At 45.8% G+C, this 26363-nt stretch overlaps 1 protein-coding gene across 1 annotated transcript; it reads right to left on the bottom strand.

Moving 5' to 3' along the window:
- Positions 1-360: 360 nt before the first annotated feature.
- Positions 361-6561, bottom strand: LOC123115169 (uncharacterized). Its single transcript, XM_044536411.1, has 12 exons — positions 6275-6561; positions 6064-6141; positions 4886-4967; positions 4068-4135; positions 3312-3413; positions 2655-2744; positions 2353-2427; positions 2135-2167; positions 1554-1628; positions 1161-1208; positions 766-839; positions 361-653 (listed from the first exon to the last, which is right to left on the bottom strand). Exons 1-12 carry the CDS (start codon positions 6395-6397, stop codon positions 626-628), a joined length of 876 nt encoding a protein of 291 aa, XP_044392346.1. The 5' UTR covers positions 6398-6561; the 3' UTR covers positions 361-625.
- Between the last annotated feature and the right edge of the window lie 19802 nt (positions 6562-26363).

The raw sequence follows: 26363 nt of genomic DNA, 5'->3' as shown, positions 1-26363 counted from the left end.
GCCCTTATATCAGAATACCGCAAAACAGTTTACAAGCAGCCCTTATATCAGATTTGTGAGTATCCGCTAGAGTTGCTCTAAGGGGTAGTAACTTCCTTGCGTACGCTGTCTCCATGCATTCCCATCAAATCTTTAGTCTCAAGCTAACAGTTAAATTAGCCATAAAGTCCAGAAAGCAGATCAAGCAAACAGTAAAATAGACAATCAGGTAGAGCAAACAAAATCACGTAGATCAACCAGAATGCCAAAAAGTCGTAGGCTCGGTAAATCAGCCAAAGTGGGACACGACAGACTTTTCATGGTACGAAAATCAGAATGGAATGCACAAACAGCATGATTACAGACCCATCAATGAAATGGTTGAAGGAAACTGAAGTGTCGTCCATTTATTTACGGCAAGTATTGCATAAAAATGCAAGGCATAAGTGATGCCAGAATAACATCTGGTCTAGATTCCATAGTAGCTACTACTTCGCACACGTTTTCAAATTTAACAAACAGCACTTCCTACAAGCAAATAACAAAAAGGCTGGGACTCTTTACATTTTATCCAGCAAGGATCTCCCTTTACAATGTTCCACTAAGTAACGAATCTGGATACATGTCTCGCCAACCCCGAAGAAAATTAGTTGGCAGACTTCAACGAGTTGGACCTACAAAACAGGGCACGGATTGTTGACTTGCTCATATGGTATACTTATTTCAGTACAGGTCCAGAAGTTAAAAGAGACCATATCTGCACAGCATAAGGTTCAGTCCACAAACCTGCTTATCTTGTCAGTGGAATCAGAATTGCTGAAATCACTAAAATTCCCTGTTTCTATGGCTAGTTGCAACCCCTGAAATGAAATGGGGGTAATTATCCACTGTAGTGTGATTTGTGGTCACTGCGCAGCTTTGTATAAAATGCATGATCTTTGTGACTACTCCCTCTGTCCTATAATGTAAGATCGTTTTGCAACCTTATATTATGGTATGGAGGGAGTAACTTTGTTGACGGGCAGGCATTGCAAAAACTTTTTTATAAAGGGACAGCATTGGAAACACTTAAATTTCAATTTTCATGACCACTCCAAAACCCAGCACTTGTTTATATCAAGGGATAACATTGCAAAGAAAAGTAAACAGGCTACCGTCAAGTCCAAAATATTATGACTAACCTGTATGCCAATTGTTTCAAATCGCTTCGCTGATGGTTTAATGCCTTCCTGCACAAAATCAGGAGAATATTAATGAAATGGACAAACAGTTGAAGAAGCTTACAAAGAATTACATGTCAGTAAGCACCAACAGATATACTACGTTTAACTGCAAAACATTTCTTAAAGAGTCTTGAACTGCATGATAATACACTGCAAGTATTACCACCCAGATATAAACTTTAAACAAACAAATAGCTGCAAACGCAACTCATGAATAATGAACAAAAAGTAGCATACAAGTGCAACAGGGCCTACACATAAAGGTCCAAAAATGAAGAGAAACTACACATAATACAGAAGGTCCATATCAGAAGCAATGATTCTACCATATATGCTGCTTTAGGATCATACCAGGCGTTCAGGGAGCTTCCCACCACTTTGCTCTATGAATTGGCAGAGGTACATCACACCAGCGCATGAAAAATTCTGTTGAATAACATTGTAACCATAAGAAGAAGAAAAAACAAGTACATGGAACTCACCATACTGAAGGAATAAAGGTAGATCAAAACTTCAAAGGATGAAAAAGAACTTCACATTTTGGTAATATACCATTTTATTACTAATTAACTAGGATAATAATATTTAGAGAGGGGAGGGGTATTCAGGGCAGGCGTGTGGTTCGGTAATTGTGAATTTGTGCAAAATGTCAAGAGAGTTTTCAGGAGTACCCCAGCATGCTTCAACCCAGGCTACCCAGCTGATTTATACACATGGACTAAGATTGGCATGAGTGCACTTATGCAGAGTGATTTGGGGTTATGTGCAACTCAGGAGACGGCATTTATCACACAATTGCGTTTAGGTGCAAAACAGGAACAGCAATCTTTCAGTCTTTAAACATGTCATTCCCAGCAGAGTTTGTTGGACTGAACAACGCAAACTAAAAAGGACCAACATAGCAACAGAACCCTTTCTAAGTGAACACCCACCTGTTTGGCTTCCATTGAATCCATCTTCTCATCCTGTATGAGAAATAGCAGATTAATATAAACTTAAAAACTACTACCTCCGGAACTAAATATCAGACATTTTTGCAGTTCAAATTGAACTAAATAGACGTTTTTGCAAACGTCTTCTATTTAGTTACAGAGGAGGTACAATCATATCATGTGACCAGCTGACTGGTGTAAAACAGAGTTACACTCACCAGTCCCCAGACCAATTCTTTGATGTTCTTAATCTCTGAACCAATATTCTCAAGCTTCAGTCGTGCGCCAGTAACCTGAACAGAAAAGTATATATCTGAAAACCATATGCACCCCATGCACACTTAACAAAGTTAATAGAGAGAGAAAAAAATCATCTCTTGACAGATTATATACACAGTAAGTTATTGCACCTAGTCTTGTCATATATGCTACTTTAAACTTTCTACCTAACGCATACGCATTCCAATAAAAATAGATATGCAGATACATCATACATATGAAGGTGTTAAGGAGAAAGTACATCATCTTTTATTTGCCCAGAAAGCGCCTTCTGCTGATCCAATTTGTCATCCAACTTCTCAATGCGTTGTGTCAAATGCTTTTTAGCAGCCTGCATAATTATCAAATTGACTCAAATATTAGATAATATGATATGAAACTACAGAAATACCTCCTATATGACAATCAAACCAAATGGCACAGTACAGAGCCAACAATTTGGAAGAAAACTCCCAGTTCATCTTCAACAGCCTCAAACGAATATCAGTTTAAACATCAAGCAAAATTAATATTGCTGGTCCAAATGGTTAAGGAAATTAAGACCGAGGACCAATCAAACAACTGTTCTTTCTGCACACAACAATAGTTGGTTAAACTAATAGAGGATGTCATGTGAACAACTGCCCTTTCTGTGGGTAACAAGACAACATTATCAACGCAACAATGCCCTAACAAGTTAGACCGTCGACTGAATTTCTGCACGGCAGTTCGTGCAGTACTAGTTTGTAAACAATAGAAGCTATAAAACTCATAATCCTAGCAGCATAATACATATTAGAATCATCTAATACCTACATTTAACTACGTCTCCTCGGAATGAATGGAAACAGATGTTATTTTAAATCTTATGGAAACAGATGTTTTGCAGTGCGGAACTACGGGCACCACTTGTACTTACAGCAAGAGAGCTCTGAACTTGCTCCAGATGTTTAGTCATACTGGAAACAACGTTTGCCATGTTTTGCTTGGTGACATACATTAAGTCCCCAAAGGAGATGCCCTGAAGAAGAAGTAACACTTCAAAATGAATTGGTCTTCAAGAAGACATTATGGCAGTTTCGAGAAGAACAGATGTACTCCCTGCGTCCCAAAATGTAAGACGTTTTTTGATACTATGATAGTGTCAAAAAACATCTTACATTTTGGGACGGAGGGAGTAGCTTAGAAGTGATGGTAGTAGAAATAATGGGGAAAGCAGATAGATCATATACTTTTGGCAGGTAAGGATATTGTGAGCATTACACAAGTATAAATGCAACTCCGCCTATGTCTTCTAGGCATAGCCGGTCCCAAGCCCGGGTAAAGGAGGGTTGTGATAGGCTTGGCGAGCCAACGTAAAAACTAGCCAGTCCCATGGGTATGAAACCCATTCGAGCGAGAGTAGTACTAGGATGGGTGACCTCCTGGGAAGTCCTCGTGAAAGGGTTTCATATCTAAGGGTTGTGATAGGCTTGGCGAGCCAACGTAAAAACTAGCCAATCCTTTGGGTATGAAACCCATTTGGGCGAGAGTAGTACTAGGATGGGTGACCTCCTGGGAAGTCCTCATGAAAGGGTTTCATATCTAGCCTACCCCAACTTGTTTGGGACAAAAGGCTTAGTAAGTAAGTAAGTAAGTCACACAAGCATAACTGCCATGATGGGAAGAAACATACTTTCCACCACATATAACCATAACCCAGTGCTCCAACAGTTGCTGCAGGTACTATTAGTCCTGATACTCCTGCAAAAACATTAAGAACACTGTCACAATGTATGTATGACGGCAGTAAGTTTGTTTGACCACACACAACTGACACGATAGCTAGGAAATTTTGCCGGAATAATCAACACAAAGTGACATGGGCTAACACAATACCTAAGGGGTTGTTTGGTTAAGGAGATTTTACTAGATCACTTTTGCATAAATATGTGTACGGTTGTAACTAACTGAAACTTTGTTTGGTTAGTCTAACAAATCTGAGGAAAAGTAAATAATGGTTCCTGTAAAACTGGGAAACCGATTTTTTAGAAAAATGGTGATTAGACGTTTTCTATAAACCAGTATTATTTTATCTCGTACACACGGGTGAAACATGTTTTACGTTTCCCAGTCCAAACAAGATTCTGCATACTTATCTCTTAACCTAATTATTAGTAAAAAAACGGTTTTCCAAAATATTCTACTAAAACGTGTTCTGTTAAAACTAATTTAACCAGACAACCACCAAGAGAAATCCACCTAACACAAAGTAACTGAAAACTATATAACGAAGTTCAGCGTATCAATAATGTCTAGAAGTAGGAATCAGTAAATTAGGATGAATGAAACGAACGGAAGCAACTAACAATGAGAGTACAATATTTACTACAGGCTGATGTATAGCCAACATTTGTTAGGCAGCTATCCCTTGTCGGAAACATACAAATTTGACAATTTATCAAGTTGACAATTCTTAAAGAAGAAAAAGAAGTTGTCGCAAGCTAGACAAACCTGTTTGTCCAGAACCTCCACTGAGAACAGTTATCGAACGTGGAGAACCTAGATTGCGTACCTGCATAGCAAGTTGGCGCACCTAAAAGGACCAGAGTGTAAGTTTAGCATGACAAGATTGAATTATTATATGCTTATGAAGATGAGTACTTAGCAAAGAAAATAAATACTGGTTGTAAGTCTAGATTAACTTCATCAATGACTATCTCACTATCATTATCTCTTATCAGCCATTTAAAACGTTGGTCTAAGAACATTAACCTTTTTTAGGTAGAGTAAATTTTACTTTAGGACAACAGGATATGTTAATGTAAAAAAATTCAAGCAAACATATTTTTAATGCATCTCAAGTTTAATGCATCATGTGATTCGTCCATCTAGGAAGAATTGCACAGCAAAAGATCTTTTAAATCAACAAGGAAGTCAATAATCCCAAGTTCATACCAGCTTCTCACACTAACGAACTATCAGGACAAGGCATCCACAGTGTGAAGAACAAAAGGAACTCACAAGAATAATAGGAAATAATCTAGCAAAGCAAATTGTGAGCCTCAGGCTTCAGAGTTACCAAATTTGTCTCTACGGATGCTGTGAATTTTAGTGAAGCTATTTCATAATGTTTACGGCAAAAGACATTTCTGTAGATTTACTAGTATCACATATTATTGCCATATACCATTAAGACTACAGAATCCGTAGAAAACATACCAGCTGACATCCACATATCAGGAAACCAAATCCAATAATTGCTGAAAATCATCACATGTTTCTATTCTGAAATGGGCCGGTCTATTGGACTAGTGGCAACAAGTCATTAAAACACATTTTCATGCTGGATCAAAATATTACTTGCCAAAATAAAGCTACCACATATTTGCTGGAAGCCATAGCTAATAAAGTCAACAAGCCATGTAAACAAGGCTTTATCACGGGCATCACATCCAAGATATCAAACATTCATCACAAGGGCAAGCATAAATACTACTCCATCGGTAATACCAGCTGACCGGGGCTATAGGGTCATATAAAAATACACTTAATCGTATCATGTACTTCCAGTTTTGAGGTACAGGCTCCGGTGGAGATGCATGACAGCATGTGTGTCAAACTAACGGCAAGAGTACACATCATCAAGAGTACACGGCTAAGACTAAGGGTAGGTAGATCAACACGCGTACCTCGTTGAGCGCGTCGTTGATGCCGTGGTCCGCACCACCACCTCCTCCCTTACCCATCTCCCCCTTCTCCAGAAACTCCTGCAAGGCCACGCGACACGGATCATCAAAACCAAATTATCCAAAGCGAACCACCTTCCTGCCTCTTGAAGGATCGGGATCGGAGTTTTCGATAAGAGGATAGCAGCTGCCAGGGCGTGGCCAGGGGACGCACCTGTATCTCGGTGAGGATCTCCGAGAGGCGGCCGTTTCGTAGGACGACGGAGCCGGCCACGCCCGCGCCGACGAGCATGACGACGCGGGTGAGGCCGAAGCCCGCCTGTGCCACCATCGCCATGGCTGCACGCCGCCGCGCGTCCGAGGTGATGCCGGTTGAGGTGGAGGAGGAAAACCTAGCTTAGGTTACGGCGTGAGGTGAGCCGAGGAGCGGGTCGGGCTGTCTGGGTGGAATGGAGGGGGCGGAAAGGGGAGCCCGTTCAGAAGGGGTGGGGCCCATATGTCAGCGAGTGCGGAACGGGGCAAACTCGATACCACCCAAGTCGGATGTGTCTAAAGAAAACAAGTCGGACAAATCGTCTAAAAATATCGGGGAGAAAAGATAAACTCAAAAAAATGGATATATATTTTTTAACGTCAACACGGAAACAGGTGCTTTTCTTTGAAAAAAGTCGAGACTTTATTCATTAAATATAAGAATTACATCGTTCATGAGGATCATTACAATCTCATCTACAGGTTCCTCAAACCAGACAGAAGTCAAAGAAAATCTAGCTAATTTAGCAAGCTCATGAGCTACTTTATTTGCTTCTCTATTACAATGTTCGAATCTAGTAATACTAAAATTACAAGTGTAATGAAAACAATCGTCGAAGATTGCTGCTGCCGCGCCCGCTGATTGTCCTCCATCCTGCATAGTATAAATTACCTCCAGGTTATCTGAGTTAATAATAAGGCGATTACATCCCGCCCTTTGCGCCAGAGTTAAACCAAACTTGAGAGCAAGAGCTTCCGCCATTAGCACATCTGCGCAGTAATCGATCTTCCCATTTCCTCCAGTAATAAACCTGCTTTTGTCGTCTCTCAGGACCGCCCCCATCGTTCCCCTAAGCATATCATGGTCAAAAGAAGTATCAACATTAAGTTTCACGAAACCTCTAGGGGGACAGGACCATCCTTCCTTCTTAATGGTAGCCTTGGACGATGAAGCATTAACAAAGTTTGTGGTAAGTGCTAAAACACCCATTGAAATTTGCAAGGCATTTTGGGTTGTCTCCTTATGCACTAACTTCCGTCTTTCCCACCATAAATACCATGTTGAGACAGCAATCATCTCACGCACATTGTGGTGACCTATCATCCTTAATTCTTGGTCCGGGAGAAGTAGTAAGTACTCCAACACCGCCTCTCCAGCATGGTCTACCTCATGGGCGGAGCTGGGCCCCAGGCAGCCCAGGCCACTGCCTGGGGCGTGGGATTTTTTCACAGTGTATATGTAAAACAAAAATTGGTTTGGCCTGGGGCGCAGACCACTTGCAAGCCCAGGCAGCCCAGGCCATCCCTGCCGCCTGCCTGCTTCCTATCGCACGAAGCCACGAACAGAACCAGCCGCCCCTTCTCCCCCCAATTTGGGCGAACCCTAGCGACCAGGACCAGCCGTCCCTGCCTGCCGGCGCCGCCCGCCGCCGCCACCTGCCATCGCGCCCATCCAGCCAGCCACCCCCTTCCAGTCTGTTGCCCGCCCCTTCGATTTGATCTCTTCTGCGGCCGTGCGGGCGTGAGGTTGCGTCGCTGCCGCTCTGCGGGTTCCTGCTCTGTCCGGAGGCGCGGAGGCGGGCAGGCAGCGACTCCGGCGAGGCTTGGCGTCCGGCGAGTTGCTCAATCCCTTCTGCTTTGTGTCCAGCGCGATGCTTGTTTCTTGGTTTCAAGGAGCCCAGCCGCAACACAGAGGAGAGCAAAGGTATTGCTCAATGCCTTGATGCCCCTTATTTGTTTTCTAGATGGCACTGCTTGATGATGATTTTCATTCCAGATGCCGCTGTTTGTTAGACATGGAAACATATTTAGACATTTAGTAATTTTGCTTCTATAAAATGTTCCAGGACAAGATGAATAAAAGAAACAAGACATTGAATTCTTTTTTTCAAGTTCAGACCACGGGAACCGCAGAAACAGGTCCTTCAATTCTCATCCTCGGAGAAAGGTGCGTCGAGCCCAGAGAGGTCCGAGGTGCTAATGTCGAGCATGCGGGCGCGAGAAGTGAGTGTGAGCCGCCTCGGCCATGGCCGCATCGTCGAAGAGGAGCTGTCCATCCTGGTGCAGCCCAAGGATCCTGTTCTTGTGTAGACGCCGGGAAGCATGAATTCTAAGGAAGGCCGAGCTGGTCTCACCCTTGCACAGCCAGGAGAATCGTGATCGCTGGCGCGAGATCGTCCGCTCAAGCGATGCGAGACCGAGGTAGGTGCACTTGAGACGGCGGCGAAACCAGGTCTCGGTGGTGGAAAGCGGGCGCCGGTCCTGAGCCTAGTCAAGACGCGCAATGAGTTCGCACGCAACGGTGGTCTGAAGCGAGATGCCTAAAAGGCGCTTGGTTCCCCAACTCCGTAAGAAATGAGCCGTGGCCTTAAGGCGGGCATAGATGCGCCTGAAAGGGTCAGGGTCAGGGTGGATGGAATTCCAAGCGTTGTCGACCACGTCCAGGTAGCCATCAAGCTTCGGCCAAATACGCTCAAAGTGGAAGCGTTTGGCAATGTTGCAGTGAGCCGCGCAGTCGATGAAGAGGGGACAGTGGTCCGAGGCCGCTAAGGAGAGGCAGCGGAGGAGGCATGCAGGCTGCATCATGTCCCAACTGGAGGTGCACAGAACTCGATCGTTATGAACCAAAGTGGGGTTGTCTTGCTCGTTAGACCAAGTGTAGCGGCGGCCATGAAGGTAGATGTCACGTAGCTCCAAATCAGAGATGAAGCGATAGAAACGACTCATGGTCCTATGGTTGAGGCGATTGTTATTCTTGTCCGCAACAGAAGTGATCATGTTAAAGTCACCCCCGATAAGCCACGGGCCCGCGTAGGTGTCTCGAAAATCTTACAGCTCACCAAGGAAAGTGATCTTCTCAGCATCCCCTTGTGGGCCATAGACCGTGGTCAGCCACCAATGCTGATCACCCACAAGGGGGGAAACGAGAGCCGAAACGTGATGGTCTCCGATGGTCGGCCTAGATAAAGAAATCAGCTCTCTGCACCATGTGAGCAGGATGCCGCCACAAGTGCCGTCAGCAGGGAGGAAGAAGAAATCCAGAAAGGATGCGCCAAGGGTCTCGAGGACCAAGGAGTCTGAAACATCTGCAAGCTTCATCTCCTGGAGACATACGATGTGCGGGGCAGCCGAGGAAATAACGCTACAAACAGCATAACACTTTGCACGAGAATTGAGACCTCGAACATTCCAGAAGATGATTTTCAAGTTTGTATCCATAAGAAGATGGGGGCGTGGGGCTTGGACAACAGCCCAGGTCAAATCTCCACGAGGCGCGGGCCACCAGCGTGCTGTGGTGTGCCCTCATCGGGAGCGGAAGGGATGCGCCAGCCATAGAAGTCCGCGAAGGCCTTGATGATATCCTCTGCCAGCGGCCGCTCGAACAAGGCAGCGTACTTGGCAAGGGTGGCCTCATCCACCGGGTCGTCCTCCTTGAGTAATCCCAAATGGCGTAGAAGCACACGTTTCGCCTTCATCTCAGAGTCCAAGCCTCGTTCAGCCTTGGCGATCCTACCACTGTGGTGAGGCGTAAAATTGGGGGGCATCTCGTTGCGCCATATACGCGGTGCAAGAGTGGGGAGGACGCGATCAATCTCGGCATGCACGGCGCCAATAAAAACGTCCATACTAGAAGCAGTGGACCGAGCAGGCGGGGCGGGCAGTTGCATGGGCATGCAGGGAGGAGCCAATGCATGATCGCCAGGTGCCAAGCATGAAGTGGCAGGAGCAGCTGGGGTCGGCCTGGCCTCGGGATCCGAGGCGCACGGGCCCTGCCCATGGTGGCCCCAAAGTTGTCGGCCAGCATGGAAGGATCGTCCTTGGAAAGCGCAAGGATCGGACCGTCAGCGGACGATTCGCAAGGCCTTCCATTGGCTGGCGAGGCGGATAAAGGTGGGGCGAGGGCCCCACGGGCGACATGTTGTCCTCGGGCGAGCTGCGGGCCCGCGAAGAGCTGGCGGGATCCAAAGCGCGGGCGTTGTCGCGGAGCGGAGAAACGCGCTCGACAATCAGCCTGTTGGAACCAGCGGACGGGACAGGGGGGTGCTGGCAGCGGTGGCCAGCTGGCGACAAAGGAGTTTGAATAGCGGTCAAGGCGCCCGTGCCGTCGTCAGCATGAGCGACAAAAGCCTGGGCAGCGGCGCTTTCCAGAAGCGCAGACTGGGCCGCGACCGGATCCCGAGCATCCCAAGCGGCCGCAGCGAAATCACGTGGTGGATCCTAGGCGGGCCCAGCTCCAGCGAGGGGGGTGGCACCGAGGCGTAGCCGAGCTAGGACCCTGGGGGCCGCAGCAGAAACTGGAGGGTGGGACCCAGGATGCCATGCCACTCGTGGCAGGGCGGCGGCGCACGGCCGCGCCGGTGGCCGTGGTCACCGCGCCCCGAGGGCCAATGACGAGACGCGTCCGGTCTACGCTCAGGGAATTGGTGAATGCGCGGCCAGGGGTCAGGCATAGGGGGGAGTCAGGGGCATCGCCATAGTCGGCGGCCGGAGGAGGAGGGTGCGGGGCGGCGATAGTCGACGGAGCTGACGACGTGGATCTGGACAGGGAACCGTGTTAGTCCAAGCGCCAGACGCTCCGCGCTAGGTCCGCCTCATCATCAACAACATCCTGCTCCAGCACGAGCAGCTCCGACGAGCACGGGATGCCATCGGGGCTGGTGGTCCAGGCCATGAGGCGAAAGACCGACATGTCAGACGCATCCCTGGTCTCCGGGGCGAGGTTCTCAACCCGGCAGAACGGCGACAGGAGGAACTCAGCAGAGGACCGGTGCCAAGCATGGTCGGGGATGCCTGTGATCTCGATGGAGACAAGGAAGCATGCCGTCACTGGGACAGCGTCGCGGGAGCGGCTCCAAGGGGTGAAGAGTAGGCGGAAGCCACCAGTGCGCAGACCACCAGCGGTGACACGCACGCGCGAAGCGACAGAGGAGAACTTGATGAGGAAATCGTCGCCGGCGTGGATGTGGACGGAGAACTCGTGTGCTGCCAGGCCATAGCGTGCACGGAGAGTGTCATAGACAAGCTCACGGGTGATGCCGAGGCGACGACCAGCCACCGAGGCGAGCAATGCCCGCTCAAGATCTAGCTCCCCCGCCACTAGCTCTGCGGACCGAGGTAGGTAGCAGATGGCGCCGGCAGGACAACGTGCAGGGTGACCCGAGAGCGGAGTGGCCGCCGCAGAGGTGGAGCTGTCCGGTGAAGCAGAGGTACGCGGCCTAGAAGACGCAGGCACGGACCCGTGGGAGCGCGACGGCCCAACGCCGGCCGACTCAAAGGACGCGGGGCGGCCGAACGAGCCAGGGGAGGAGGGACGCGCAAGGGGCGAAGCGGAGCCCGCCGGGCCCAAGCCAAAGGAAGGACCACAGCGGCGCAGCAGAGGGGGGAGGTGCCCTGGGACGAGGAGGAGGGGGCAGCGGAGCACAAAGGGCAGGCACGGGCCTTGTGCCCGAAGAAACGGCAGCGACCGCAGCGGTAGTCCGAGCGCGGCTGGCTGGGGTTGAGGCACCTGGGGCACTCGCCCTCCCGGAGCCAGGACGACGGCTGGCAAGGGGCATCTCCAGGCCCACGACGAGGATGCCGCGGCCGGGAAGTGCGGTGGCATTTCCGCCCACGGGCGAGGAGCCAGTCATCGCGAGATTCGTCCACAAGCACCCGGCAGATCTCGGAGCGCAGGGGAGGACACGCGGCAGGCGGTGAGGGTGGCTGGCTGGCCTCCGCCAGCGATGACGGGGCGTCACAGAGCGCCAGGAGGTAGGACGACGGCCGGGGGTCCGCAGAACCGGCCGAGGAGGGGCTCGACTCGAGCCAGCGGTCCGAGCGCGAGCGGCCTCCGGCCGACGGAGAGGGGGAGCACATGGTGGGGAGGGGGTGGGCGGTAGGGCCGGAGCGGCCGACGACGCAGAGGGGTGGACGCTAGAGCATGAGTGGCTACCGGGGGAGAGCCTAGCGGAGCGAAGCGGACTTAAGGTTAGATTTCAGTGAAGAGCCTAGCGGAGCCGACGACGCAGAGGGGTGGACGCCGGAGCCGGGGTGGCTACCGGCGGAGAGCCTAGCGGAGCAGCCTTCACTGCTAATTTTTCTTGCCTGTCATTAGATGCTCACCAAATCCAGAACAAGTGATTGGATAGGAAACCGATGGACGCTATAAAGAAAACATGTGTGTCTTCTCCTCTTCGCATTCATCACGCATATCTCTTTCCCTTCCATACATCTTCTTTTGCCCTTCCTATAAAACAACCATATCTCCGTAGGATGAACCTCTCACAAACAGAATTCTGCTTCTCCTTGCCAAGCATACACTGGCATCCTCTCGCCATGGCTCCACCAAGTGATCTTTTCTTGCCATTGGGCCCGCTCGGCAACATCGATGGAGTGGTTAATATTTGGATGATTCTTTGGGTTTATCTGCATTTTCATTTTTGAAGATCAAGGAAAGTTGGGTGGGCTCCAACTCAGAGAAATCACATGTATTGTATACCAGTTAATCAGTACAAGTCCTCCCATAAATCTCATGCTTCTCCTTTGTTGCATATAAGATTGGAATCTGGCAACTACACTTGACTTTCTATGGGTTTTTCTGGCCCAGATTGATTTCTTCAATTGCATGCTCTAGCTAAGAAAGAGATTCAACTGCACGGGAAAATGGACACTTGGGTACAAGTGGATAACAACATCTGTTTTGAAGTCAATTTCAGCCAATAGAGTCAACCCCTCAATACCTGCATATGCATAATTGTTTCAATGGCATATCCTCACACATCACCATAGACAATGTGTTTGTTCTTTCATTGATTAGATATCATAAATTCAAAGAAGCATATTCATATTTTTGGTGTCTAGTGGATTATTCGTCACACATATGAGAGTTGGAACGGTAGGAATGCTCATGTAGATTGAGTAGTGAGCCGGGTATTTTTTTATCTATTTGAAGAAACAGGTCTCAACCTATTGCATTATTTGCATCCCTTTTAATGCCTTTTCACAGTTAGAGGTGTTGTATTTAGTAATATGTTTTAATGGCTTTTCACAGTTAGAGGTGTTATATTTAGTATTACGTTTTAATGCCTTTTCACAGCTAGAGGTGTTATATAAAATTTAGTGGCTGCAACCTAGAGAAAAAACAAGCAAATGATGTTTGTTTTAATGTGTAGCTCAGCTGACCAGAAGGAAATAAGCATCTTCGACTTCTTTATACAATCACCTCTGCCTACGGTCACATTTTGATTTCATGCACTACATGATATTATTACCAATCCAGACTAGCATAACATTAGAGTTTTACTATTTCGGAATCATTTGTTTATTGTTTACATCTAAACTCTTTATTAGCTTATTTTTCTGCTGTAACGCGCGGGGAATTATCTAGTATACACAACGCACACCCTATCCTATGAGCAATTTCGAGAGAAAGAGCCGGCATATCATCTTGAGATTTTACGAAGTCACCATAGACGTCTCGTAGTCGACGGGAACGTCTTCTCCCACTGAACATATGTGAGTACCAGGACTTTGAATTCTGGTGGGCTGGAAATACCACTATCCACCTAACCATCCAACATAGCTTGGTTCGCAAAAAAATGGATAATTTTGATCTGAGATAAACCTAGAGATTATATGATGTAGAAAAACTTGAACATAATATATAGTAGTTGGATATTCGTGCATTGCCGCAAAACAACAAATGGATGACACGGGGGCGACATTGGCTTGTGTATACTTCATGGCTAAAAAAGGTATCCATCGCACATCTCCCCCTCCATCCCTCCCACCCCTCCTTCCCTTCCCCTCTCTCACTCTGACACATTTCACCGTCAGTCACTATTGGTGACCAGCCCCGCGGGTCTCCTCCCTCCACCATGTTGCTCGGGCGGCAGGAGGGTCGGAAAACCCTTATGTTGCCACTATCTCTCCTACCATTGGGAGAGTGAAAGTGCAAATATCCCTAGGTGGTTTTGGTAATTCATAACAACATATAGCTCATTGAGTTAATGCTATTCCAAGACAAATATTTCAGGAAAGCTCAATGAATGGCATGGCATGGATGATGAAAGTGGATCCCTCAAAATACTAAGGACAAAGGATTGGCTCAAGCTCAAAATCTCAAGACTCTTCATTTTACATTTTAGTGATCCAAGATCACATTGAGTCTATAGGAAAAGCCAATACTATCAAGGAGGGATGATGTGTTTCTTAATGAGCCTCTTGCTTCAAGTGCTTAGTGATATGCTCCAAAAACCCTCAACTAATTTCTCACATCCACATATGACCTAAACCCAAAGTCAAAATCGGTCCTACCGATTCTTTCTATCTGGCGCCATCGAGTTCAAATGTCATAGCCACTGCCACAAACCCTAGGCAAATCGGTCTCACCGATAGGGATCTCGGTCTCACCGAGATGGGATTGTAATCTCTCTATTTCCCTTCGTAACGTTTCGGTCTAACCGAAGTGAGTGATCGGTCCCACCAAGATTGCAATGTAAACTCTCTGTTTCCCTTTCATAACATTTCGGTCTCACCGAAAAGAGTGAATCGGTCCCACCGAGTTTACTTGACCAACTCTCTGGTTAGCTAATTACCAAAATCGGTCTCACCGAGTTTGTGTAATCGGTCTCACTGAGATTACGTTATGCATTAACCCTACCCATATCGGTCCTAACGAGTTGCATGTCGGTCCCACCAAAAATCCCAACGGTCACTAGATTTGCTAAATCGGTCCGACCGAGTTTGTTGATTCGGTCCCACCGAGTTTGGTAAATTGTGTGTAATGGTTAGATTTTGTGTGGAGGCTATATATACCCCTCCACCTCCTCTTCATTCGTGGAGAGAGCCATCAGAACAAACCTACACTTCCAACTTACCAATTCTGAGAGAGAACCACCTACTCATGTGTTGAGGCCAAGATATTCCATTCCTACCATATGAATCTTGATCTCTAGCCTTCCCCAAGTTGCTTTCCACTCAAATCTTCTTTCCACCAGATCCAAATCCTATGAGAGAGAGTTGAGTGTTGGGGAGACTATCATTTCAAGCACAAGAGCAAGGAGTTCGTCATCAACGCACCATTTGTTACTTGGAGAGTGGTGTCTCCTAGATTGGCTAGGTGTCACTTGGGAGCCTCCGACAAGATTGTGGAGTTGAACCAAGGAGTTTGTAAGGGCAAGGATATCGCCTACTTTGTGAAGATCTACCGCTAGTGAGGCAAGTCCTTCGTGGGCGACGGCCATGGTGGGATAGACAAGGTTGCTTCTTCATGGACCCTTCGTGGGTGGAGCCCTCCATGGACTTGCGCAACCGTTACCCTTCATGGGTTGAAGTCTCCATCAATGTGGATGTACGATAGCACCACTTATCGGAACCACGACAAAAACATCCGTGTCTCCAATTGCGTTTGAATCCTCCAAACCCTTCCCTTTACTTTCTTGCAAGTTGCATGCTTTAATTTCCGCTGCTCATATACTCTTTGCATGCTTGCTTGAATTGTGTGAAGATTGCTTGACTTGTCCAAAGATAGCTAAAATCTGCCAAAGTCTAAAATTGGGAAAAGGTTAGGTTTTTAATTGGTCAAGTAGTCTAATCACCCCCTCTAGACATACTTCAAGGTCCCACAAGTGGTATCAGAGCTTTGGTCTCCATTTGCTTTGATTTCCATAGCTTTTGGTGGTCATAGCCTTGGTTTCACAACCTAGGAGAGTATGGCGTCTAGCGAGGGAAATTATCACCGTAGAGGTCCTTACTTTGATGGCACAAATTTTGCTAGTTGGAAGCATAAGATGAAAATGCATATTCTCGGACATAACTCCGCCGTTTGGGCTATTGTGTGTATTGGCTTGCAAGGTGAATTCTTTGATGGGAGAGAGCCGAACCATGAAGCTAGTGCGGATGAATTGAAGATGCTACAATACAACACTCAAGCTTGTGATATCCTCTTCAATGGCTTGTGCCCCGAAGAATTCAACAAAATCAGCCGTCTTGAGAATGCAAAGGAAATTTGGGATAATTTGATTGATATGCATGAAGGTACCGACTCCGTCAAGGAATCCAAGTTGGATGTGCTCCAAAGTCAGCTTGACAAGTTCAAAATGAAGGATGGTGAAGGTGTCGCCGAAATGTACTCTAGGATTGCTCTTATCACAAATGAGATTGCCGGCTTAGGAAGTGAAGAGATGACCGACCGATTCATCATCAAGAAGATCCTAGGAGCATTGGATGGAAAGTATGATACCGTGTGCACATTGATCCAAATGATGCCAAATTACAAAGATCTCAAGCCAACGGAAGTCATTGGAAGAATTGTTGCTCATGAGATGTCACTCAAGGATAAGGAGGAACTTCACAACAAGTCAAGTGGTGCTTACAAAGCCTCATGTGAAGCCCCCACATCATCAAGTGAGAAACAAACCTTCAATGAAGAATTGAGCTTAATGGTGAAGAACTTCAACAAATTCTACAAGAGTAGAAGCAAAGAAAGAAGCTCTAAGTCAAGGTCCTACAATGACAAAAGATCTTAATTGCTACAATTGTGGGAGACCCGGACACTATTCCAATGAGTGTACGGCATCCTACAAAAGAAGAGAAGATTCTCCAAAAAGAAGAAGTAGAAGAGAAGAATCACCACCAAGAGAGAGAAAGAGTAGAGATGATCGTTATGAACGAAGACCCTCACAGAGAAGCAAGGATTCAGAAAGGAAGGACAAGTCATCAAAGAGCTACACAAAACGAAGACATCAAGCTCATGTTGGTGAATGGGTATCCGGCTCCGACTCCGACAATCATTCCGAGAGAAGCTATCACTCCGACTCCGAATATACTCAACATGAAGGTGTTGCCGGTCTAGCACTTGTGTCAACCAACTCCTATGACATATTTGATTCACCAAATGAAGGAATTGGAAGATGCTTCATGGCCAAAGGTCCTAAGGTAACACACCCCGAGTATGTTGATTTTAATAGTGATGAAGATGACTTGTTAGGTGATGATGATTTACTTATTGACAACTCTAGTGATGAATACTATGATGAAACGTCAATTAAGCATGCTAATCAATATAAAACGAATGACAATGATAAGGAGAAGATTGAGCTTCTAACTAAAGAACTAAACACTCTTAAGTTAGCTCATGAAACTATCTTCGAAGATCATCAAGAACTTTTAAGGGCTCATGAGAAGTTACACTTTGAAAAGATTAATCTTGAGCAAGAGCATGAGTTCTTAAAGGCAATCAATGATGATCTCCGTAAGAAAAGTTCTTCTTACATTGCCAAGCGTTTACTCTTATCTACTTATATGCCTCAAGTCAAGTCTAGTAACAAGAACAAGAAAGATTCTTCCTCTAGTAGTAACAATAATAACGCCAAATCCAATATTGTTGCTTCTAGTAGTTCTCTTGAGTCCACTAATGATTCTCTTAGCCAAGTTACACTTGAGCAAGAAAATAGCTTATTGAAGGGAATTATAGAGAAAGGTGTATGCAAGAGCCTTGCGGGAGTAAGCAATTCGAGGAAATTGTACGCAAGCAAGGAAGGCACCGGAAGAATCAAGGTGTTGGTTTTGAACGAAAGTTCAATGCCAATGGAGTTGAGTGGGAAGAAGATCAATACCCCAAGACAAAGTTTGTTCCTCAACAAGAGAAGTATGATCCTACTTCCTTCAAGGGAACACAATCACAAGATGATCTTCCACCACAAGACCTCAAGAGCAAAGGCAAGGACAAGCTTCAAGAGGAGATTGATGCATTTGAAGAAGCACCTAAGGCCTTGGTCAAGTGGGTTCCCAAGACTACGTCAAGTTCTACTTCATCAAGTACAACTACAACTCCAAGGATTCCCATCAAGATGATGTGGATCCCGAAGAAGAAGAACTAGAGAGTTCTTGAGGGTGACTCCGCCAACATTCTTCACTCATATCATTATGGCAAGGACAAGTGCAATCAACTTCCACATCTTGCACTAGTTCAAGGAGTCACAAACCCTCATGTTGGTAAGGCAAGGGACAAGGTAACCTAATGTTTTCATGGACATCATCTTGTGTGTGCATCACTCTATGTCTATGGATATTCTTGTTTGTTCCTTGTGGGACTAACCCATGTAGGTATTGAAAGTGCAACTCACTCCAAAGGATTGCTCCAAATGATCTACATCAACATTGAGCATCCACATCTTCAACACGTACATGAAGTCATCATCGACAAAACCCAAGGTTAGTTCATCCCTCTAAGGGGGGATCTCACATCTAGGGGGAGCTTAACTCTAAGAATTGAGTCAAAGCAACTCTAATGATGTGAACACATCAATGCATTATGTAAAAGTGGTAACCCCACTTGAGCTTAAACGATGAGTATGACCTATGATCAAATGTTCTCATTTGACTCCTAAGTCAATATACTCATATATAGATGACCTAGTCATCGCCAATTGTTTGATAGATGCTAGAATTGGTTGTGCATGCTTTGCCACATATTTCATTTGCCATTTTATTGTGTGAGCATGTTGGTTGCATATTTTACTCATTCGAGGACATCCACTTGTTGTTTTGATTGATTGGATTCTTTTTCTTTGGCCAAGTGGATGGACAAGAATGTCTAAGAACCTTCTCTAGCTATCTATGCTTTTCTCGTCTCAAACTCTATTCATGCTACGTCACAAAATTTGATCAAGTCAGATTTGAACCACTCTGTGTGAGGAGCACTCAGAGTCCCCGATTCGTCATGGACTTAAACTTCCAAAACTTCTTTGTGCTTTCCGGTCTAACAGATTCTACAATTTCGGTCATACCGAGATCACTAAGTCGATCTAGGTTTTCAATCTCGGTGCAACCGATTTGAACTTTTCGGTCTCACCGAGTTGCTGTAACTGTCAACAGTTATGCATCTCGGTGCCACCGAGTCGTTCCACTTGGTCACACCGACAGTGTCGGGCTATATATTCACACGGGCAAAAATTTGGAAAACTTTCTCCAAAACTCTTCGCCCGCGCATAGCTCGCTCTGCCTCCTAGGTCTCCAGATCGTCGACTTCATCGCCAGCCGCCTCCTGTCGCTGGTCTCCACCGCTGTCAACGGATTTCATCTCCGCCGTTGCCGCTATAGCGAGTTCATCGCCGAACTAGGGTATGAACTCGATCATAGTGCTATCCTCGTCTGATTCTCAGCACATTGTGTTCATTATGATTCTTGCCACGATTGAAACACCTCTATCCAGTCAAAACAATCCTTAGAATAGATGCGATTTGAAAATTTAGGGTTAGGTTTCTGCCGAAACCATCTTGGACCCACCGAGTTGAAAAACTCGGTCCCACTGATTCGGCTAACGCCATTGCACTAGTAACTCTCAGTCTGACTGAGAATTGCTAATCGGTGTGACCGATTTTAGAACTTTGTGAAACCCTAGCAGTCTCGGTGCCATCGAACTGTGACTCGGTCTGACCGAGTTCACTAGTTTAGGTTCCAAAACTTCTTCGGTATCACCGAGTTTGAAAATCAATTGATCCGAAATGCTTTCTGTGAAAAACTAAAACTAAGTTTTTGAATCATTCTTTTGCAAAAATCTCTGCATTTTGTGATGCTCATCATGCAATTCTACTCCACAGCACATTTCTATCCAGATGGCAGGATAGTTTGGATGTCTGAAGGTACAAGGTACCAATCAACTATTGAGGAATGGGCCAATCTGATCAATGCACCAAAGGAGAGTGAAGATGACTTGGATGTCTATGCCAAGAAGAAGATGGATCACAATTCCATGGCTCATATGTACAAGGAGATCCTAGATGCTGCAGTTGAGACACATAAATATGGATATGTACATTATCTTCTGTCAGGACTCCCAACGATCAACTGGATCCTAAGGCATACTCTATTGCCCAAGTCAGGTGACCACAACATGATAAGAGTCCATGCTATAAACTTGCTACACTTGTTTGATGTGCCACAGAAATTCAAGGTCATGAGCCTCATGGTTGAGACTATCAAGAGGATAACAGCAGATCAAAAGAGAAGTTGTGGATATGCCGCACAAATTCAGGAGTTGATTAACTGAAAGATGGGCACAGGCACATACTTCCTGGACAAGGAACATTTTGCTATCTATCCAGAATTTGAGGACAATCAAGTTGTGATGAATGAGAATGAACCATCATCAGTACAAGCTCAGGAGAAGAAGGAGAAAGCAAAGAAAGAGAAGGCTGCCAAGATGCCAACTCAAGAGGAGGCATCTGAGTACTTTTTGAAGAACAAGCAGGAGCAGCTTGGTTACTTGATAGCATCAACTCTGAGGATTGAGAAGGGGTTGGCCACCCTAACTCAAAACCAGGAGAGCCTGGAAAGAATCATGGAACAAAAATTCTATGATTTAGATGTCAAAGTAACTGAGATTCAGTCAGTTGTGGAGCAGCTACAGGATGACATGCAGGAGAGGAAGGGCAAGACAACCACTGATGCATTTGCCAGAGTGCCTAGAGCTCAGAGATCAGCTGTAGTGCCTGTGACAGACACCAGAGCCACTTCATCTACACCAGCTACAACTCCTACAACTCCAGTGAAACCAGCTCCAGCACCTACACCTCCAGCTCCTTCCACATCAACTGAAGCGTTCGTCCAAGGAGCCATCTCTACACCACCACCTTAAGACCAAGCCTGAGAGTCGATATAGTACTATGCATTTTCTATGAACTTTTTGGTAACTTGTTGCCAAAGGGGGAGAAAAATGTATAGATCATAGGCTGAGAGAGAGAGAGAGAGTTTGCTTTTTGTTCTCTCTTGTCTTCTTGGTTGAACTTTGTTTGCTTTTGATTGCTTGAGATACTATGCTATTATCTGTGAGACATTGATGATCATGTGTTTGATCATAAGCTACACTTATGCTTATTAGATGATATTATCTTACTTATCCTTATATGATCATTCACTTTGCTTGGTGATGAGTGCATGTATTCAATCTTTATTATTTTGAGCGCTCCACCAAGATGTATGTGACATGGAAGAGTAATCCATGAGCCTAATTCCTTGTGCATTTGCAGTCCAAAGCAAATCTTAAACTATGCACAAATTTAGGGGGAGCTCTTGCTTATCACATACTTCTCAAAGCGACGATGTTTTTCAATCTTATTATCATTTGTCGAAGCTTTGATCTATATGTTGTCATCAATTACCAAAAAGGGGGAGATTGAAAGTGCAACTATCCCTAGGTGGTTTTGGTAATTCATAACAACATATAGCGCATTGAGCTAATGCTATTCCAAGACAAATATTTCAGGAAAGCTCAATGAATGGCATGGCATGGATGATGAAAGTGGATCCCTCAAAATACTAAGGACAAAGGATTGGCTCAAGCTCAAAAGCTCAAGACTCTTCATTTTACATTTTAGTGATCCAAGATCACATTGAGTCTATAGGAAAAGCCAATACTATCAAGGAGGGATGAGGTGTTGCTTAATGAGCCTCTTGCTTCAAGTGCTTAGTGATATGCTCCAAAACCCCTCAACTACTTTCTCACATCCACATATGACCTAAACCCAAAGTCAAAATCGGTCCTACCGATTCTTTCTATCCGGCGCCACCGAGTTCAAATGTCATAGCCACTGCCACAAACCCTAGGTAAATCGGTCTCACCGATAGGGATCTCGGTCTCACCGTGATGGGATTGCAATCTCTCTATTTCCCTTCGTAACATTTCGGTCTAACCGAAGTGAGCGATCGGTCCCATCGAGATTGCAATGTAAACTCTCTGTTTCCCTTACGTAACATTTCGGTCTCACCGAAAAGAGTGAATCGGTCCCACCGAGTTTACCTGACCAACTCTCTGGTTAGCTAATTACCAAAATCGGTCTCACCGAGTTTGTGTAATCGGTCTCACCGAGATTACGTTATGCCCTAACCCTAACCATATCGGTCCTACCGAGTTGCATGTCGGTCCCACCGAAAATCCTAACGGTCACTAGTTTGCTAAATCAGTCCGACCGAGTTTGTTGATTCGGTCCCACCGAGTTTGGTAAATTGTGTGTAATGGTTAGATTTTGTGTGGAGGCTATATATACCCCTCCACCTCCTCTTCATTCGTGGAGAGAGCCATCAGAACAAACCTACACTTCCAACTTACCAGTTCTGAGAGAGAACCACCTACTCATGTGTTGAGGCCAAGATATTCCATTCCTACCATATGAATCTTGATCTCTAGCCTTCCCCAAGTTGCTTTCCACTCAAATCTTCTTTCCACCAGATCCAAATCCTATGAGAGAGAGTTGAGTGTTGGGGAGACTATCATTTGAAGCACAAGAGCAAGGAGTTCATCATCAACGCACCATTTGTTACTTCTTGGAGAGTGGTGTCTCCTAGATTGGCTAGGTGTCACTTGGGAGCCTCCGACAAGATTGTGGAGTTGAACCAAGGAGTTTGTAAGGGCAAGGAGATCTCCTACTTCGTGAAGATCTACCGCTAGTGAGGCAAGTCCTTCGTGGGCGATGGCCATGGTGGGATAGACAAGGTTGCTTCTTCGTGGACCCTTCATGGGTGGAGCCCTCCGTGGACTCGCGCAACCGTTACCCTTCGTGGGTTGAAGTCTCCATCAACGTGGATGTACGATAGCGCATGAAGAAACTCCATGTGGATGGACTTTTGGAATCACTTGATTATGAATCATTTGATGCTTGCGAACCATGCCTCATGGGCAACATGACTAAAACTCCGTTCTCCGGAACAATGGAGCGAGCTACTGACTTATTGGAAATAATACATACCAATGTATGCGGTCCACTAAGTGTTGAGGCTCGCGGCGGGTATCGTTATTTTCTGACCTTCACAGATGATTTGAGAAGATATGGGTATATCTACTTAATGAAACACAAGTCTGAAACATTTGAGAAGTTCACAAAATTTCATAGTGAAGTGGAGAATCATCGTAACAAGAAAATAAAGTTTCTACGATCTATTCGCGGAGGCGAATATTTGAGTTACGAGTTTGGCCTTCATTTAAAACAATGTGGAATAGTTTCACAACTCATGCCACCTAGAACACCACAGCGTAATGGTGTGTCCGAACGTCGTAACCATACTTTATTAGATATGGTGCGATCCATGATGTCTCTTACCGATTTACCACTATCGTTTTGGGGTTATGCATTAGAGATAATTGCATTCACTTTAAATAGGGCACCGTCTAAATCCGTTGAGACGACACTGTATGAACTGTGGTTTGGCAAGAAACCTAAGCTATCCTTTCTTAAAGTTTGGGGTTGTGATGCTTATGTGATGAAGCTTCAGCCTGATAAGCTCGAACTCAAATTGGAGAAGTGTGTCTTCATAGGATACCTGAAAGTGCAACTATCCCTAGGTGGTTTTGGTAATTAATAACAACATATAGCTCATTGAGCTAATACCATTCCAAGACTATTATTTCAGGAAAGCTCAATGAATGGCATGGCATGGATGATGAAAGTGGATCCCTCAAAATACTAAGGACAAAGGATTGGCTCAAGCTCAAAAGCTCAAGACTCTTCATTTTACATTTTAGTGATCCAAGATCACATTGAGTCTATAGGAAAAGCCAATACTATCAAGGAGGGATGAGGTGTTGCTTAATGAGCCTCTTGCTTCATTTGCTTAGTGATATGCTCCAAAATCCTCAACTACTTTCCCACATCCAGAAATGACCTAAACTCCAAGCCAAAATCGGTCACACCGAAACTTCCTATCCGGCGCCACCGATTCCAAAAGTCATAGCCACTGCCACAAACCCTAAGCAAATCGGTCTTACCGATAGGGATCTCGGTCTCACCGAGATGGGGTTGCAATCTCTCTGTTTCCCTTCGTAACATTTCGGTCTAACCGAAGTGAGCAATCGGTCCCACCGAGATTGCAATGTAAACTCTCTATTTCCTTTTTGTAACATTTTGGTCTCACCGAAAAGAGCAAATCGGTCCCACCGAGTTTACCTGACCAACTCTCTGGAAAGCTTATTACCAAATCGGTCTCACCGAGTTTGTGTAATCGGTCCTACCGAGATTACGTTATGCCCTAACCCTAACCGAATCGGTCTCACCGAGATGCATGTCGGTCCCACTAAAAATCACTAACGGTCACTAGGTTTACTAAATCGGTCCGACCGAGTTTAACAATTCGGTCTCACCGAGTTTGGTAAATTGTGTGTAATGGTTAGATTTTGTGTGGAGGCTATATATACCCCTCCACCTCCTCTTCATTCGTGGAGAGAGCCATCAGAATGAACCTACACTTCCAACTTACCATTTCTGAGAGAGAACCACCTACTCATGTGTTGAGGCCATGATATTCCATTCCTACCATATGAATCTTGATCTCTAGCCTTCCCAAGTTGCTTTCCACTCAAATCTTCTTTCCACCAGATCCAAACCCATTGAGAGAGAGTTGGGTGTTGGGGAGACTATCATTTGAAGCACAAGAGCAAGGAGTTCATCATCAACGCACCATTTGTTACTTCTTGGAGAGTGGTGTCTCCTAGATTGGCTAGGTGTCACTTGGGAGCCTCCGACAAGATTGTGGAGTTGAACCAAGGAGTTTGTAAGGGCAAGGAGATCGCCTACTTCATGAAGATCTACCGCTAGTGAGGCAAGTCCTTCGTGGGTGATGGCCATGGTGGGATAGACAAGGTTGCTTCTTCGTGGATCCTTCGTGGGTGGAGCCCTTCGTGGACTCGTGCAACCGTTACCCTTCATGGGTTGAAGTCTCCATCAACGTGGATGTACGATAGCACCACCTATCAGAACCACGACAAAAACATCCGTGTCTCCAATTGCGTTTGAATCCTCCAAACCCTTCCCTTTACATTCTTGCAAGTTGCATGCTTTAATTTCCACTGCTCATATACTCTTTGCATGCTTGCTTGAATTGTGTGAAGATTGCTTGACTTGTCCAAAGATAGCTAAAATCTGCCAAAGTCTAAAATTGGGAAAAGGTTAGGTTTTTAATTGGTCAAGTAGTCTAATCACCCCCCTCTAGACATACTTCAAGGTCCCACAGAGAGTTGTTTTCCCACCACCAGAGCGCGAGCACGATTTGGTCGTGATACATCTTTCACGGTATATGATCGCCAAGCATGTCCTTATAACTCACATTGTTGTCGAGTTATCTCGCGTTAGGGAATCCTTTGTAGCACCGGTGTTTGCACGACCCTTCTCATGGTATCGTCCTCCTCCGATTTCTCCACCCCCACCTAAGCCGGAGTTATCCCCACGGTTTGGCTCTCTCGTTAGCTCACTCCCGCGTGGGCATCAAGACAGTCTAACATGTCACACAAGAAAGCCTCGATCGTGTTCGTGCTTAGGCCAGAGTGATTGTGATGTCTACCTCAACACTTACTCAGCTCTCCACCCCATGACACCACGTCATGCATTTCCGCTGAATTGCTGAGGAAGGGTCTTCTAGTCAGTCACCAATTTGCACCTATTCCAGAGGTAGCTAGTGAGTCGTCTGCCCCTAGTGAGGGAGAGACTCAGACTTAGAGCACGAGCTTGAGTAGTACCCCGCAGCGTGTACTATCCACGGGTTCACCTCATCGGCTAGTCACCAGTTGTGTAACCCCTATTTCAAGTTTGTATTTCATAAGCTATGGTAGTCTATTGCATTATGTCAATTGTCACGAGAAACACTAATCATGATCGCATGCCATGTATGATGTGCCGTGTGCAATAATGTATGTATGACTATGTTGAGTTATTTTTTATTTGACTATTTGGTGTTCCCTCCCCGTCACGAATGTTTCTCATCTTCTTGTTCTTCTATTTGGGCATGGTGTCGACGAATAATGGTGCGTCTATCTTACTATCTGAGATTTTCCATAGAAGAAAGTAGTGATAGGTGGTGCCCAAAGGGATCTCATTGGTGAGGAAGGTAACACAATGGTTTTACCCAAGATCAGGCCCCTGGTCGGGTAATAAACATACGTCGTGTGTGCCTATTTTTATTGATGATCATAGATGATTACAATGTTGTCTTCCTGTCTACTGAGCTTGGGTACGGGAATGAGCTCACATGTATTAACTACCTTAGCGAAGGTTGGTACTACCTTATATAGCCAGTCCCAGGCT

This window comes from Triticum aestivum, chromosome 1B, assembly GCF_018294505.1.
Source record: "Triticum aestivum cultivar Chinese Spring chromosome 1B, IWGSC CS RefSeq v2.1, whole genome shotgun sequence".
NCBI classification, from domain to species: domain Eukaryota; kingdom Viridiplantae; phylum Streptophyta; class Magnoliopsida; order Poales; family Poaceae; genus Triticum; species Triticum aestivum.
This window is presented reverse-complemented; position numbering and strand designations above follow the sequence as displayed.

Coding starts and splice junctions, on each gene's coding strand:
- LOC123115169 (XM_044536411.1), bottom strand. CDS start 6,397: ATGGCGATGGTGGCACAGGCGGGCTTCGGCCTCACCCGCGTCGTCATG. Junction 4,968..6,063: donor TCAACGACGCGCTCAACGAG/GTACGCGTGTTG, acceptor TGGTCCTTTTAG/GTGCGCCAACTTGCTATGCA. Junction 2,428..2,654: donor CTGGGCAAATAAAAGATGAT/GTACTTTCTCCT, acceptor TTTTCTGTTCAG/GTTACTGGCGCACGACTGAA.